The 18,416-nt window shown below is 36.8% G+C and overlaps 2 protein-coding genes across 2 annotated transcripts; both read left to right on the top strand.

Annotated features, from left to right (window-relative positions):
* The first annotated feature begins 1,293 nt into the window (after nt 1–1,293).
* On the top strand, nt 1,294–3,504 carry LOC148509690 (homeobox protein Hox-B6-like). Its single transcript, XM_088442768.1, has 2 exons — nt 1,294–1,805; nt 3,101–3,504. The coding sequence occupies exons 1-2, from the start codon at nt 1,394–1,396 to the stop codon at nt 3,355–3,357; spliced, it is 669 nt and encodes a 222-aa protein (XP_088298894.1). The 5' UTR covers nt 1,294–1,393; the 3' UTR covers nt 3,358–3,504.
* A 1,676-nt stretch (nt 3,505–5,180) lies between these two features.
* Nucleotides 5,181–7,151, top strand: LOC148509689 (homeobox protein Hox-B5-like). Its single transcript, XM_088442767.1, has 2 exons — nt 5,181–5,789; nt 6,301–7,151. Exons 1-2 carry the CDS (start codon nt 5,276–5,278, stop codon nt 6,546–6,548), a joined length of 762 nt encoding a protein of 253 aa, XP_088298893.1. The 5' UTR covers nt 5,181–5,275; the 3' UTR covers nt 6,549–7,151.
* Nucleotides 7,152–18,416: the final 11,265 nt, after the last annotated feature.

Genomic DNA, 18,416 nt, shown 5'->3' with positions numbered 1-18,416 from the left:
CAGTCACTATATTGTTTCTATACCCTCGGAAGACATATTATTCCAGAGAAATCGTCACAATATAACAAAGTTCCTCGATCTATTGACAAAAACAAGATTCTCCGCCTGCAAGAACAAGAACATAAAGATTATAAATCAGGTTGCACGCTTATTTATACACTACTGACACACACACGTATATGCTTGTGTGTTATATATATCGCTGTACATCAACATTCATATATACATATATATATATATATATATATATATATATTACACAAATTGGAGGATATATATATATATATATATATATATATATATATATATCCTGAGGACAAGACCCTAGTGGTCGGTAACCTATTCATACAGCCCTTGGAGCTCCGACTTTTCGTTTCTGTAGGATATCTACATGCTGATTAATAACTAGTAAATACCCTATATATATTTATAATTGGTATACATCTTATGTATGTATATATGTATATATATATATATATATATATATATATATACTCCCCTTTGTGCATTCAGTACAAGATACAACACTTTTGGTGGTGGTTGGCAGTATATCTCGTTCGCTTTCTTTCTTCTGTTGCAAAAATACAAATTTCCACGGACATATGTAATTTTCAAGCAGCATAAATATGCATGAGGAAAGCACTAGTTAATTTATTGTTTGAAACCTTGAGATTAGAGGCAATCGATAGACGCATTATTTAGCCCTTGAACTAACAAAAAAAGTGAAGCCCTTAGAGTGTCAGCTATAGATTCTGTCAGCTAACACCGGATAAACAATGAGCACAAGTTGCTTTTCTGAGATAGATTCCCAGAGAACGCTCTCATGGTATTAGTGTTATTACGGAGGGCTGGTCCCAGGATATGTGCGGGATCTGTCTTATATATGGAGAGCCATATTTTTTCTGCCATTGGATTCAGTTTATCAATGTGCAGAGTTTTTTCATCCTCACTTTCGTTTTAAATATATTTCCTCAGCAGTAAATCATCAGGGAACCTGCTCCACTAAATGTGAGTCGTGATTTCATTAATAGGTGGGCGGGGGGAGAACTTTTTTCCTGAGCTTTTTTGTAAACTTGAATATAGAAGTAGTTTTTATTCATTTTAGTGATATGAAGTGAGGATTATTTCTTTGCATTTCTCTAGTAAGGCTGGTGGTTTACTCAGAGGGTCCCTGGTGCAATGGAAGCCCCTCTTGGGTGCTATTTCGCAATCTCAGACGCTCGCTATTGGTCAGTATGTGATCATATGCCTCTATTTCCTTCTGTCCCTCACTGGCACCCGGCCATCCCCCTTCAGCTAAAACCCAATCTCCGATAAACTACTAATAGCTAAACCACTTGGACTATAAAACACAACAAATCATAAAGCCAGGAAGGACTACAGCCTCCTCCCAATGAGTTCCTATTTTGTCAACTCCACTTTCCCGGTAACTCTGCCTGGTGGGCAGGAACCCTTCCTAGGACAGATCCCGTTATATTCCTCAAGCTATGCGGATCCTCTAAGACATTATACTGCGAGCTACGGGGCCTCTGGAGTCCAGGAAAAGGGATATGCTTCATCCTCCTACTACCAGCAGGCTAATGGGGCATACAGCCGGACAGCCGCCTGTGACTATGGCGCAGCTGGATTTTTTAGGGACAAGGAAGCTTCCTGCGCTATGTCCTCCCTGGATGAGCAGTCTCAGTATAACCATGAGCAGCGCAAACCAGACTGTGCGCACAGCAAGCTGCTCTTCGAGGATCAGGACGACGCAAAATGTTCCACCCCAGTGTACCCCTGGATGCAGAGGATGAATTCTTGTAACAGTAAGTTCGTTTCAACTTCAGTTTTTTCTGCTCACATTACTTCTTCCCCATTTGCAAGTAGAGATGAGGCAGCCATAAATCACGCAAGCTCCAGCCAAATGTGCATGTTTGTTTGATACCATGCCATGTAGGCTCAGCTAGTCTGCCTCTCTTTCCCTCCCACATTAAATCAATGTATCCATTTCACTTGTGTACTGTTTAACAACATTCCCCTATATATCACACTGTACACAGTGCATCGTGTTGTTATCCACATTCTTATTATATTGTGTTCTGCCCGATTGCACCATAATCTCTATATCTACCACATTGCAATGTGCTCGCTCTCTCTCTCTCTCTCTCTCTCTCTCTCTCTCTCTCTCTCTCTCTCTCTCTCTCTCTCTCTCTCTCTCTCTCTCTCTCTCTCTCTCTCTCTGCCCCCTCTCCCTCTCTCTATTATCAATACCTATAAGCATGCTTTACGTATACATTATGAACATTTAAGACATGTGTAATAATTGCAATGAAAGTTTGGTGTAATGAAGCACTCCCAGAAGATGCTTTAGCTCAGTGACTTATTACCAGTTTAAGTGCAATTCCCCCTCAGTCCTGGAGTGAGGGGTCCCCACATTTCTTTGCTATCTGTTTGTTTCTCTGTAAGGTTGTACCTGCTACCCATTAGTCAGGGTATAAAGTGCTGTATCCATTAATGCACAGCTTGTGGCGATCAATACATTTCATTATTACTTAAATGTTCAAATCTATTATTGTAACTGGCTGCAGCAAACCAAAGAGCAGCTTAACATTTCATACAACAGCAAACATTGCTCTGTAAAGGCAAAACTTACAGTCAATAATGACACACACCCATTTCTACAAGTGTGTACACAAATTATACACCTCCTAGGCACACCTGACTAGCATTACCAGTAACAAAATATCACATAATACCTATTATTTATTAAAATGTATTAAACCCACTATAGTCTGAATATCAATAGTATGCAATTCATGTATATAGACAGTTAATTACCTATTAAAATATACGAATATATAAAGAACAAGTTGATATAAAACAAATAACTAATCAATTTTTCTCGCAGAGAGAGAGAGGGGGGAGAGAGAGAGATCAGATAGGCAGTTAGTTATACCAAGCTTTTGCAAAATCCCCCCCAAGCTATTATGTTATACTGTTACAGAGGCAACAGATACATAAATGTGAATGTGACCTGTCACATTGCTTTACAAGATTCCTATAATAAATAGCAGGAAGTATATTGTTGGCTGAGTTTCCTAAAATATGTTTCTATACGCAGGTTCGGCTTTTGGGCCCAGTGGGCGAAGAGGGCGACAAACCTACACCAGATACCAGACTCTGGAACTGGAGAAAGAGTTTCACTTTAACCGCTACTTGACCAGGAGACGCAGAATAGAGATTGCGCACTCCCTGTGCCTGACTGAACGTCAGATCAAGATCTGGTTCCAGAACAGGAGGATGAAGTGGAAAAAGGAGAGTAAATTACTCAATTCTTCCCTGCCAAGTGCAGGAGAGGACGAGAAAGCTGCAGAATAGCGCAATTAAATGCGCCACAATCCTTGTATCTTGAATAAATTATTGTTGCACACAGGACTAGTAAAGAAGAAAAGCTAGGAAAAGCTAGTGACACAGAATATCTGTATAATAACTACCTACATGTCTGACTCTCGTCGGTTTGCAATACTGGAATGTAGATTTACATATATATATATATATATATATATATATATATATATATATATACACACACACACGTCTTGTCTAGGTGTCACATGCACGATTTGGCATATTGATTTTGTTGTCTAGTGTATTTCATGTCTACTGAAAAGTACAATTACTACCTAGAAATTAATTGTGAAATGTTCTATTTTTATTATAATGTTTTTTGTTTGCTATTTTTTTAGTGTGTCGTTTGTGTTATTTTTATTCTATATATTTGTAGTTCGTATGGCCTAGTGATATAACATGTTAATTACACGGAACTCTGCTAGCTCATAGTAGTGAATGGATGCAAATATCCCATAAAGAGCAGACGCATCTGACATGGTCATAGCGTTGTTATACTACAAGCACAAATAGTCTTATGTCTGTATTTTGTAGCACACCACCCCTGGGAATTCAGACTTACCAAACATCCGTTCTAATTAAACACTGTCTGTATTCTTGCACTTTCCCAACACTGAAATGGGGGGTACAGTATTGGAAGCCAGAAACTGACTGTACCACCTGAGCGTCTAAACAGCCTTCTAATCCAATTCTCTCCTGCATTAAAGAAGCAGCCTGTCTGGGATATTTGATTAAATGTTGTTGACAATGAATACTTGTGGTTTATTTTCTCTGTACATTTAGCATTATGGATTAAAATATCACATCTGATGGGAATAAAATATTGCATTTCTATGAAGAAATAAATGAAGCTCGTATCTGCTTTTTGAAGACTAATTGTGTAGCATTTAATTTAACCATATATTCCAATGCATTTCTATTATATTTCTGAACCATATTTTAAGTTTATATACTACTAGTGCTGTCCGATGTTGAGCTTGGGTTATATAATTATTTAGAAGCATTAAAATTAGTCACTCATATTCAATCAATATTCTGTTTTACATCTACAAAGAATCGCTTCATCATATTTGCCACTACTTATTTTATGCCTGTTTTAGAAGATGACAAATTAACTAAGTGATCATTTTTCTCGCAATTTAGGATGGTCTCATGTATGTGAAGTGCTCACAGACGTGAAATAATATAACCCCTTTTACATGCAATTATACAGATAATCCTGTCTGTTTTGCTGATTGAATAAAAATATGATATTTTTATATACAAGGAGACCGCAGACGGTCAAAATGTCGCAATTTTATTAAAACTGAGCTATTAAAATCCAACGCATTGTTCTAGATGTTTAAAGTCTGCTTCTTACTGCTCACTTGTGGCTTCTATAAAATCGGTAAAAGTTCAAAATAAAACAAAGACTACACTGGTAGGGGTTTTTTATACTGTGATTTTAAGTTACTATATTGAAAGGAAGACGTACTTATGCTGAAATACAGAAATATATGAACGAAGGGCACCTAATGGGTTATTTTCAGGGTGTGTACCCAGATGCCATTCTCCGTATTTCCGGTAGGTGGCGCGGTCTGCCAACAGGCAGAGCACAGTTCCCAGCGATTTTTTTTTTTTTTTTTTTTGGAAGCTGCACATTGACTTGGGCCTAACGATTCTCAGATCGTCATTATTTGTAACCATAGAGCATGAATTACCTCTTGAGGTCATCAGTGAGAATTTACGACTGGTCAACAAAAGCACGTGATTTCCAAACGCACCCACACCCCCATATTTGGCTGCATACATAGCAAAGCGAAGTACAGTGCTTTGCTATAATTCATTAATACATCATAAATCGTCAGGCGCAGGGTGATCTACAAATCAAGTCTCCAAAATCACCCAAATGAGTTCCTACTTTGTGAACTCGTTCTCAGGGCGCTATTCTAATGGCCCCGACTACCATGTGTTAAATTATGGCACTGGCAGCAGCAATGTGAGCGGATCTTACAGGGAGACAGGCAGCATGCATCCCACCTCTTATGGCTACAACTACAATGGTATGGACCTGAGCGTCAGCCGGGAAGCCGCTTCCAGCAGCCACTATGGGGACAGCACAGGAGGCTTCCCAGCCCAGGAGAGCAGGTTCAGAGGCGCCTCCAGCTGTCCCCTTTCCTCCCCAGAGTCCCAGAGCCACGGGGGGAAGAGCGAACAGCAGGTCCCCTCAGACCCGGCCACCTCCAGCAGCAGCCACTTCACAGAGGTGGAGGAGACCAGCGCGTCCTCAGACCCCGAGGAAGCCACCCCGAGGGGAAGCGCGTCCAGAGCACAGGCAGAGTGCAGCCCCCCCGGAGCCGCCGCTGCAGACGGGCAGACCCCACAGATATTCCCCTGGATGAGGAAGCTGCACATCAATCACGGTACCGCTGCTTTTTACTTTCAATTTCGGCTCTTATATTAGTAGCCCGTGCAGCAATCTTATGGATTCAGCTAATGTGCATGAATAGTACCTAATATAAGGGGAGAATATTGCATGGAGACTGCCTTTATACAGTACATGCAAACAGTATACTCATTGAACATTGCAATATAGCAGAACGGCAGTGACACAAATACGCTGGCGTCTACTTCTAGTGACATGTAGCAAGATGTGACACAAAATATTGCTATGTCTATAAGGGTAATATAAAGTTGTGTAGCATGTTCATCGCCTGGTTATAGAGGCCACATTATGGAAAAAAATAATCGGTGGCGACTACATGATGATTAAGGGAAGGATTACATATAAAGATAAGTAGTTTTGGGAAATATAGGTGCACGGTCTCTGAGAGGACAATAAGGACTGATTTGGGCAGACAGGTGTGGGGCTTAGAATGGGGCTATTGTGGTTCTGTACACTGAATAATGCCACCCACGGTTCTCACCATGCAGATATGACAGGTCCGGATGGGAAGAGGGCGAGGACTGCCTACACCCGGTACCAGACCCTAGAGCTGGAGAAAGAGTTCCATTTCAATAGGTACCTGACCCGCAGGCGGCGCATAGAAATCGCACACGCCTTGTGCCTGTCCGAACGTCAGATCAAGATCTGGTTCCAGAACCGGAGGATGAAATGGAAAAAGGATAATAAACTGAAGAGTATGAGCTTGGCCACAGCAGGGAGTGCCTTCCAGCCCTGAGGGGGCTCCGCACACCATTCCCAGGACTCTACCCATGGTACCCCATCTGGGACACCTCTTATGGCACTTTCTGGGCACCTCTTGGCATGTCGAGTATAAAGACAATGGTGGATCTTGCCCAGAATTACATCCCATCTCCTCATCATTTCTAGCTGTGTACAGTGCGCTCAGTCGCTGTGACGTCCTAAATGTTTGTGACTGTAAGATACTGCTGCTTTTATGGACTACATAGCATGTTTATCCGAGCTCTTAAATGTTCTAACTTATTTATAATTGATAATAATAATTAAAAAAGGCGTCAAACCGTTTACAGATTATTATTTTTTTGTTCTTTAATGTTTCTTGATTTTTTTGTTGCTATTTTTTGTTTGTTTTATGTTATTTTTTATTTCCCAGAACAGGTAGGCTATTGGTGCACTAAAACCCATTCACGTTGTATTATTTCAGTGTCAGGGCTGTGTTCTTGCTCGATATTTTTGTGTTTTGCTAATTGTTATCTTATTGCAAGGTTGACTCGTCCTGCTGTTACCAATAAGTGTTGGGGGAGAGAGTGACATTTTTTGTCTATTAGAGGTACCTGCATTGTTTGGTTGCCTGGGGAATTGCCAATCCATTTTTTGTATTTGCATTAATAAAAAACATGTTTCTCTTGATTGTGAGACAAGTCTGGTCTGTACCTATGTGTTTCTTTCCTCTTTTCCTTTTTTAAAAAATCTGTACGACTGTGTAGAATATTTATACATTTATGTAAAATATATTTTAGAAGACGGCAACCGATTCATAGGCAAATCAGGTAATCACTCAGCTAGGAGAGTGGTGATAATGTACTGATGCTGGGAAAGTTAGACAAGAGACGTACAAAACTTTCTGCAAAGTTCCCAAACTACATACTGTAGCACTGACCTTACCCTATCCTTGCCAAAAAGTCCTGATCAAACAGCACATAAAGACATACATCTAGGAATACAACTTAATTTGCTATTGTTAGCCTTTAGATATATTTAAAATAAAGTAAGAATTAACACTTACCCCAAATCTGCACAGTTTTAGGCCATCTGGAGGACTCAGGGCAGTCTAAAATCCCAATCCCCTTTGCTATTTTTGCAGAGGCAAACTACACCCAAAGTAGGTATGACATTTACATGTCAAATGGGTACGGTTTTATCTAGAAGTTAGATCGTAAAAATGGCCCAGACCTCAGACTGATACCCCCTCACTGGCTCTCAAAAGTCACGTGAGCTCCATAAACTTAGGTTTATGGTTTTAGGGAGTTGACAATGTACAATATATTTCACATTCTCCACAATGTTAAGTGACAGTTTAACTGGCTTGTGAGGGACGCAGCCAGTGAGTATTTCAGCAGATGAGCTGCTACAGGGAATGGCAGACAGTGCAGGTTTGCTGCTCACTGCAGAGGACTCTGGCTGTGGCGAAGAAAAGTAAGTTTCACATCTCTACCCTTTAAACATCCCTAAAAACTGACAAAATTAGTGTGTTAAATTGCTGGGCATGAGATACTCACGTATCTCTGTCTTAATGGGAGTATAATTCTTAAATTGATTAATGATATAGAATACATCCTGAATATATGTAAGGGCTGGATAATCTATCTATCTATCTATCTATCTATCTATCTATTCATAATAATATAATAGGCTTAATTCCCTACATATGTATTATTTAATGGAAATTATATGCTGCATATATAGTGTAATGTATTTCTACCCCCAAAAAACCAATATGAATTAAGGAATATGTTGTTTTGTGACTAATACAAACACATAACTGCGTAAGAATGTGTGAACATCTGAACTTGTATATAAATACTGTAAATAAATTGGATTATGCAATGAACTTGTTAATATTTACAGTTAAAATTGTATTATTTTTGTGATTTTTGACGTCATCAGACTAAACAACAGCTCAAGGCAATATGTGGTTATAAGAAAACCCCCGTAGACTTTTTGAGGTGATAAAATCTCGTTGGGTAATAGAATCCAAACGGATTAAAAATGCACCCATACACTAAAGGACCTGTGATATTTAATATTTCCCTGTGACACTTGTGTGCAGCAGATAAACATTCTAATTGAATAATACTTGTGTTAATATTTTTGTTATATACGAAAGGCAGCATTACAAAATATTATTTATAATGTCAGGATATATATAAGAATATCCGAATACAGCAGACAAAAGTAACATATGTCATGGGCTCCGGAGTCCTGTTCCCAAAGTTCACTGCTCTGCAATGGGACATGGATTTTGTAGAGAATTACACATGACAAATCATCTAAGAGGATCCTTTAACGAGTCAAATTACACGAAAAACATCACTAAACTTGGTGTTAGAGGAATTCAGGTCCTGCAGCCACATGTGTGACTTTTAGAGCACGCATTGTTCGATTTGGTACAGATAAACATGCGGACAGAGGCATTTAGATGTGACTTTATATATATATATATATATATATATATATCTATATATCTATCTATCTATATATATATATATATATATATATATATATATATAGATATATATACACACACACCCTGATGAGGTGCTGCCTTTTCCAGGCGGATGGAGTGTTGCAGCATAAACAGGAAGGTTGGGATATGGCCGTTCAGAAGGAAAGGGATTTTCACTGCTTTAATAGTTATTTCCTCTTTTGCATAGTAGCTTTATTTCTGTTATCATGTATTTTATTTCTGTTGTACTGTATGGTAGCCAGTGCTATGAGGAATATCCAACACCTGCAGAGCGATGTTAATTAATATAGCATGGTAATGGCACCTGGACATTGCTCAGATCACAGACCACAACGTCCCTAAACGATTGTGCAGCAAATAATGATACATATATGTATATCTGCTAAATGGTTTCACCATTTACACCTGTAATTTGACTATTCTTCCAAGCTTGACGTGTTTGTATCAGTAGATCAATACAGTGGGTGCTTGTTACACTTTCCACTCGCTTTCTTATTTCTGTTACTGGGGGTAATATATAAAATAGTACAAAACAATGCTGAACTTTAGACCTGGGTTCGTGCACTGCAGAGCGGGTACTGCGCCAGATGCTCTGCATGAGAAAATCGCAGTGCGTCACTCATACTGCAGCACATCTTTGGACTTTTCACCTCAGAGCCTGGTTGTTGTGAGCCTGAACCCTTGTTCACCTTTCCTATATCACAATTCTGCTGAGAATTAACATTTCTATAATTACCAAACTGTCTTTTTTTCTATTAACGCCAGAGAAGTTTGTGAATTGAAATGTGTGCGATGTTTTATATGCTTGTGAGGTGATTGAAATATGGTAAACGATTTAATTAGGAATATCAAATGAAAAGCAAAGGGGCACAAATGAGTTGAAAAAAGCACAGCTATTCTAAACGATTAAATCGCCATTTTAACAGTATAATGGGGTTTGCATGCTGAATGGGAAAAGCGGAGCACATACCCCATCAATTATTCATAGAGAGAGGGATCATTGCGAGGTCAGCAGTCTGGTGCAGAGAACAGCACCAAACACAGATCAACCTCCTCTGCCGGGAAGCACACCCGCAAGTGGCACACCCGCAAGTGACTTTACAGGACTAACTGACTCCCTAATGCATATTACAGGAGTCAAAATATTAATAACTATAAAATGTATGTGTGGGCACTACAAGCAAGCATTTATCGGAATAAGCACAAGTCCGGTATTCATCCGCTCTCACACCACAGTATAAGTATCTCTTAAAAATATAGATAATTTTCTAAGATCTGATCTTGCATTATAAATGAGGGGCTAAGTTCAATGCAGTCACGGTTATTGGGGTCGCCAATGAGATTAATTCACTTGCAATACCTTAAACTGGCCAGTAGAGCCCGCTTTAGACCAAGTTCACATGCAGTATTCCGCCATAGACATGCACTGGCCATTCTGCTCTCTGTTACAAGTTCCTATAAGAGCAAGCATCTGGCAAATTAAAGTATGCAATCACATATACTGTAACAACAACAACAAAAACAACAAGAAAGAAACAGTCACACAAATATCACAATTTCTACTCATCTAATTATTATTTTTTCATCAAGGATTGATGTGAATGATACGTCATTAAGTAAATATCGATAGGAGGAATATTTTTTCTTTTAAATTGTGCAATTAATTCCGTACATTAATAATACAATTATTATAGTGTACGCTTTCTGGACAAAATTGATCCAGAGAGAGAAAGAGAAATATTAGAATAGATTATGATGTATACTGTCTGCCTCAGCCCCAGGGCAGCCTGACAGGGGCTTGTTAGTACCATATTATAGTGCATGAGGTCAAGAAGTGGAGGGTCAAAAGTTTACCCTGTGGATCAATGCTGTACTGACACAGACCTAGTGCACTTATACACTACAGTGACTTAAGGAAATACACATACACATTGTTGTAGATCCCGTGTAATTATTAGGTAAAGCACAGCTCACATATGGTTACTGCTATAGTTCCAGTGCACTTCTTGTTTAAAGCACACAATCACTGCTATAGATTAAGTGTACCTCTTATATACAGCACACATATAATCACTTTTATAGCTCCAGCGTACTTATTAGATAAAGTACACACTTACTGCTATAAATCCAGTGTACCTCTTATATACAGCAAATATATACTCACTTCTATAGCTCCAGTGTACTTATTAGATAAAGTACACACTTACTGCTATAAATCCAGTGTACCTCTTATATACAGCACATATACTCACTCCAGTGTACTTATTACATAAAGCACGCACTCACTGCTATAAATCCAGGGTACCTCATACATACAGCACACATATATTCACTTTTATAGGTCCAGTGTACTTTTATAAAACACACATTTATTTCAATAGATACAGTGTACCTCTTATATAAAGCACTCCCATTAATTTCTATAGATCCAGTGTACTTCTTATTTAAAGCACACACACTCACTGTTATAGATTCACTGTAATTCTTATTTAAAAATACATGTATACTCACTTCTATAGATCCAAAGTACTTCTTATATAAACACACATGTGCTCACTTCCATAGATCCAGTGTACTAATATAAAGCACACATATACTAACGTCTATACATCCAGTGTACTTCTTATATAAAGCACACATATACTCACTTCTATAGATCCAATGTACTTCTTATATAAAGCACACATGTGCTCACTTCTATAGATAAAGTGTAATAATTATAAAGCACAAACATACTAACTTCTATACATCCAGTGTACTTCTTATATAAAGCACACATATACTCACTTCTATACATCTAATGTACTTCATATATAAAGCACACACGCTCACTTTTATACATCCAGTGTACTTCTTATATAAAGTACACATATACTCACTCCTATAGATCCAGGGTACTTCATATTTACAGCACACATATACTCATGTCTAATGATCCAGTGTACTCCTTATATAAAGCACACATATACTCACTTTTATAGAGCCAGTGTTCTTCTGGTATAAAGCACACATATACTCACTTCTGTAGATTCAGTGTACTTCTTATATAAAGGACACATATGCTCACTGCTGTAGATCCAGTTCAAATCTTATATAAAGCACACATATGCTCACTGCTCCAGTGTACTTCTTGCATAAAGCACACACACTTATTTCTATAGATCCAGTGTACTTCTTACATAAAGCACACATATATTCATTTCTATACATCCAGTGTACTTCATATTTAACACATACACTCACTTCTATAGATCTAGTGTAGTCCTTCTATAAAGCACATATATATTTACTTTTATAGATTCAGTGTACTTCTTATATAAAGCACATGTAAACTCACTTCTATAGATCCAATGTACTTCCTATATAAAGCACACGTATACTCACTTCTATAGATCCAATGTACTTCTTATATAAAGCACACATGCTCACTTCTATAGATCCAGTGTACTAATATAAAGCACACACATATTAACTTCTATACATCCAGTGTACTTCTTATATAAAGCACACATATACTCACTTCTATACATCTAATGTACTTCTAATACAAAGCACACGCACTCACTGTTATAGATCCAATGTACTTCTTATATAAAGCATACATAAACTTACTTTTTATACATCCAGTGTACTTCTTATATAAAGTACACATATACTCACTCCTATAGATCCAGTGTACTTCATATTTACAGCCCACATATGCTCACGTCTATTGATCCAGTGTAGTCCTTATATAAAGCATACATATACTCACTTTTATAGAGCCTATGTTCTTTTGATATAAAGCACACATATACTCACTTCTGTAGCTTCAGTGTACTTCTTATATAAAGCACACATATGCTCACTGCTATAGATCCAGTGTACTTCTTACATAAAGCACACACACTCATTTCTATAGATCCAGTGTACTTCTTACATAAAGCACACATATACCCATTTCTATACATCCAGTGTACTTCATATTTAACACATACACTCACTTCTATAGATCTAGTTTACTCCTTATATAAAGCACATAAATACTCACTTTTATAGAACCAGTGTACTTCTCATTTATAGCATACATATATGCACTTCTATAGATCCGGTGTACTTCTTACATAAAGCATACATGCACTCACTTCTATAGATCCAATGTACTTCTTATATAAAGCACACATGCTCACTTCTATAGATCCAGTGTACTAATATAAAGCACACACATATTAACTTCTATACATCCAGTGTACTTCTTATATAAAGCACACATATACTCACTTCTATACATCTAATGTACTTCTAATATAAAGCACATGCACTCACTGTTATAGATCCAATGTACTTCTTATATAAAGCATACATAAACTTACTTTTTATACATCCAGTGTACTTCTTATATAAAGTACACATATACTCACTCCTATAGATCCAGTGTACTTCATATTTACAGCCCACATATGCTCACGTCTATTGATCCAGTGTAGTCCTTATATAAAGCATACATATACTCACTTTTATAGAGCCTATGTTCTTTTGATATAAAGCACACATATACTCACTTCTGTAGCTTCAGTGTACTTCTTATATAAAGCACACATATGCTCACTGCTATAGATCCAGTGTACTTCTTACATAAAGCACACATATACCCATTTCTATACATCCAGTGTACTTCATATTTAACACATACACTCACTTCTATAGATCTAGTTTACTCCTTATATAAAGCACATAAATACTCACTTTTATAGAACCAGTGTACTTCTCATTTATAGCATACATATATGCACTTCTATAGATCCGGTGTACTTCTTACATAAAGCATACATGCACTCACTTCTATAGATCCAATGTAATTCTTATATAAAACACATGTATACTCACTTCTATAGATCCAATGTACTTCTTATATAAAGCACATGTATACTCACTTCTATAGATCCAATGTAATTCATATATAAAGCACACGTATACACACTTCTATAGATACAATGTACTTCTTATATAAAGCACACATGCTCACTTCTATAGATTCAGTGTACTAATATAAAGCACACACATACTAACTTCTATACATCCAGTGGACTTCTTATATAAAGCACACATATACTCACTTCTATACATCTAATGTACTTCTTATATAAAGAATATACTCACTGTTATAGATCCAATGTACTTCTTATATAAAGCATACATAAACTTACTTTTATACATCCAGTGTACTTCTTCTATAAAGTACACATATACTCACTCCTATAGATCCAGTGTACTTCATATTTACAGCACACATATGCTCACGTCTATTGATCCAGTGTACTCCTTATATAAAGCATACATATAATCACTTTTATAGAGCCTATGTTCTTTTGATATAAAGCACACATATACTCACTTCTGTAGTTTCAGTGTACTTCTTATATAAAGCACACATATGCTAACTGTTATATATCCAGTGTACTTCTTACATAAAGCACACATATACTCATTTCTATACATCCAGTGTACTTCATATTTAACACATACACTCACTTCTAGAAATCTAGTTTACTCCTTATCTAAAGCACATATAAGATACTCACTTTTATAGAGCCAGTATACTTCTCGTTTAAAGCACACATAAATGCACTTCTATAGAGCCGGTGTACTTCTTACATAAAGTATACATGCACTCACTTCTATAGATCTAGAATACTCATTATATAAAGCACATATAGATCCATTGTACTTCTCATATAAAGCACACATATATTCACTTCTATAGATCCGGTGTACTTCTCATATAAAGCACACATATATTCACTTCTATAGATCCGTATACTTCTCATATAAAGCACACATATATTCACTTCTATAGATCAGGTATACTTCTTGTAGAAAGCACACACTCACTGCTGTAAATCCAGTGGACTTCTCATATAAAGCACACATATATTCACTTCTATAGATCTGTGTACTCCTTATATAAAGCACACACATTTACTTCTATAGATTAAATGTACGTCTAATATAAAGCACACATACTCACTGTCATAGATCGAGTGTACTGCTTATTTAAATCACACGTATTTTCACTTCAATAGATTCAATATACTTCTTATATAAAGCACACGTATATTCACTTCTATAGATCCAGGGTACATCTTCTATAAAACACGTATATACTAATTTCTTTAGACCCAGTGCACTTTTATTTAAAGCACACGTATACTTACTTATATAGATATAGTATATTTATTATTTAAAATAAAACACATGTATACCCACTTGTATAAATCCAGCGTACTTCTTAAATAAAGCACACATATAATGACTGCTCTAGAACCAGTGCACCTCTTCTATAAAGTTCACACATATGCTCACTGCCATATATCCAGCTCACTTCTTATATAAAGCACACATATAATCAGTTCTATGGATTTAGTGTACTTTTATAAAGACACACACACTGTTTTAGTCCAGTGGACTTTTTATATAAACACACACAAGTGCTCACTGCTATAGACCCAGTGTAGTAATTATGTAACATTATGTAACACACACACACGCAGGCACACACACTGCTTGTAGATCCCGTGTGAGCACCTCTTTTGTAAAGTACCTCACTACTACACACAGACACCACTACATCACAGACACTACTACAATTCTAGTGCACTTCTTGGGTAAAGCATCTATCTCTATCTATCTATCTATCTATCTATCTATCTATCTATCTATCTATCTATCTATCTATCTATCTATCTATCTATCTACCCAGAGTACTCCTTATATAAGCCTTTGGCTTATATAAGATTATGTAAGATTGCACGTACGCATTATTAAGCAAGAATGCAATATTATACAATATGACAGTTGTATTTAAATGCAATTAACACATGAGTACTGCGTAGCTATTGGATAAATTACTGTATAATATTATAATATATTTGTAACCCACGTAAAATTGCACTTTTTGTTGCTATTTAAATGTACAATGAACTTTAGATCCACACTGCTAGTGACGGAGACACTCATAATATAATCATCGTGCTAGAGTGGTGTCTAAAGAAACCGAGTAAGATACAGTAACATTAGTGTTGTTGGGTTTACTATGAAGTAGCCATTTTTACATACAGTCACTAATTGCTTTCATGTATTCGTATAATTACAGCAGTGCAAGCATGCAACTATCTAAATTCTATATTTCTAAATATCTCTGAAAAAGATCTTGAAATAAGGAGCTAGGGACTACACAAGATACACTATCCTATATTTTAAATTGATATGTCTCCTCTATTCTAGTCTATATGAGTGCCACGAAATCTGAAACAAAATAAAACGTATAATACATACAATGTGACATTCTTAATTAAAATATAAACTCAATTTGGTAAGTTTTCAATTATGATGATGATGATGATTATTATTATTATTATTATTATTATTATTATTATTATTATTATTCTCAGTATTCTAATATCTGAAATTTCGTTAACTAAACTTAATTGAAAACCATGAAAGTGAAAAAATATATACTGTTATAATTTTCTTCTGATTTTAATTTGTAAACCTTTCATTCTTTTACACCTGTATTTGCATCTATGCACCAAATGTTTTTTAAACATTGTATTCATTTCATTTTTCCCACTCCCTACTCACATACTTGCCTATTTGCCAATGAATCATACAAACAGATGCTTGCAAAATAATCATTATAATCTATGGTTATATAATATATACACACGTTGCAACTTGTTTTTTTATAACAATTTAAAAAGGTGTATCTAGATTCCTGCATCATAATCAAACTATATGACATTTCTTGTGATAGATAGATAGATAGATAGATAGATAGATAGATAGATAGATAGATAGATAGATAGATAGATAGATAGATAGATACACATAACTTTTCTGCACCTAAATCTACCTGTATTACTTGTATTGTGGGGGCAGGGTGGGTGAAAGTAATACAGGAAGTGGCATACATATATAAAGATAAGTATATATAGTATCACGCCTGACTGCATGATCTAGCAATGCCTGAATGCATGTAGCAGCCCTGGCTGTGCAGAGTGGGAGAGGCCAGGGCAGGGTGAAACGTAGGTCACAGCTTGTAACTAATATGAAAATGCCAGCGGCAATCACACACACACCACGCCTCGCTGTTTAACAAAGACTGACAAAAGTATGAGATTAATTCCCAAAAAAACTGTGGATCTGTGCATCAAATGTGCTCACAACGCCTGTCACTGACCGCACCAGGACCAGAGCCCTGAAAGACGGTGCTACTGCACTAAATGGAACTTGATAAGTAAAATCAGGAAGAAGAGGATAAGTGCGAGGCATGGGGCACATCCCTATATTGTGTGGTCAACCCCATCTATTTCTTACATTATGGATAAAGGCAAAGAACCCAGGCAGGATCATGGCCTGGCCGAGGTATGTTCTGATGGTTTGCACAGACAGGAGAGGAGAGGTGGAGTGAAACACGGTAGGGGGTGGGGGAGCAGACAGATACAGGACAGGTATACGGAAATACAGAATGCCCAGTGCATGTTGTATACCGCTAAGTAATTACATGGCTGATTTGTATCTATCAGTAGCAAAATTCGTTTAATTTTGATATCATTCGTATGTTATGCCATACTAATGGAAGCTTTGTGTAGCCGGTGTAACAAAAGAATGAGGCGGAGGCCTAACCTCTGATGTAGGTGCGCTCTACTGAGGTGTATTAGTGAGGACAAACCAACTTGACCTCTTAATATGATTACTTTAATAACACACTAACACACACACACACACACACACACACACACACACACACACACACACACACACACACACACACACACACACACACGATAAAAAAAGTTTCGCTTAGTCCAATGTCTAATTAAAGAGAAAAAGTGGTTCCTATTGTTATCACTTTTTAATCAGGGTCTTACATGTTTTGGAAACAACATTTCTGAATAAGAATATCCAATCTCGCCTGTAATGATCACACTAGGCCATTTTGGTGTTATTTGCAGGCACAATTCTCAGTAGGTGAGTCGTGTTATTTTCTCTGTATCTTAATAATAAGCTAATTTGTATTTTACATTTTAATAAACTCAGAGTGGCCAATTAAATGATCGTGAGGTGATTACAATCTGTTGATTGAGTCATTTAAGTGAGACTATTTCCTAAATATTTAAATCATTACCCTGAAAGAACAGCAGAGACATTTGGGTAATAATTGAGGAAATAATTACTTGTCTTTGGCTTTAGAGCTGTTTTAATATCTTTTTCTTTTTGCTAAATTCCACTTTAATTTGGTCACTCACAATGATGTCTTAATTTAGTTACTTCTGGCCTGTAGAGAAATTATACTTAACGATCATTTATGGCTGATGAGCTGTTTAAAAGTTATGAGCA

Source organism: Taudactylus pleione, unplaced genomic scaffold, assembly GCF_031769625.1.
Source record: "Taudactylus pleione unplaced genomic scaffold, aTauple2 ptg000317l, whole genome shotgun sequence".
NCBI lineage: Eukaryota > Metazoa > Chordata > Amphibia > Anura > Myobatrachidae > Taudactylus > Taudactylus pleione.
The sequence above is the reverse complement of the archived record's forward strand: the minus strand, read 5'-3'. Positions and strand labels throughout refer to the sequence as shown.

What these genes read in the sequence shown, in the direction of transcription:
- LOC148509689 (XM_088442767.1), top strand. Translation starts at nt 5,276, where the DNA reads ATGAGTTCCTACTTTGTGAACTCGTTCTCAGGGCGCTATTCTAATGGC. An exon ending in GAAGCTGCACATCAATCACG is followed by an intron (nt 5,790 to 6,300) that starts GTACCGCTGCTT and finishes CTCACCATGCAG; the next exon opens with ATATGACAGGTCCGGATGGG.
- LOC148509690 (XM_088442768.1), top strand. Translation starts at nt 1,394, where the DNA reads ATGAGTTCCTATTTTGTCAACTCCACTTTCCCGGTAACTCTGCCTGGT. An exon ending in GAGGATGAATTCTTGTAACA is followed by an intron (nt 1,806 to 3,100) that starts GTAAGTTCGTTT and finishes TTCTATACGCAG; the next exon opens with GTTCGGCTTTTGGGCCCAGT.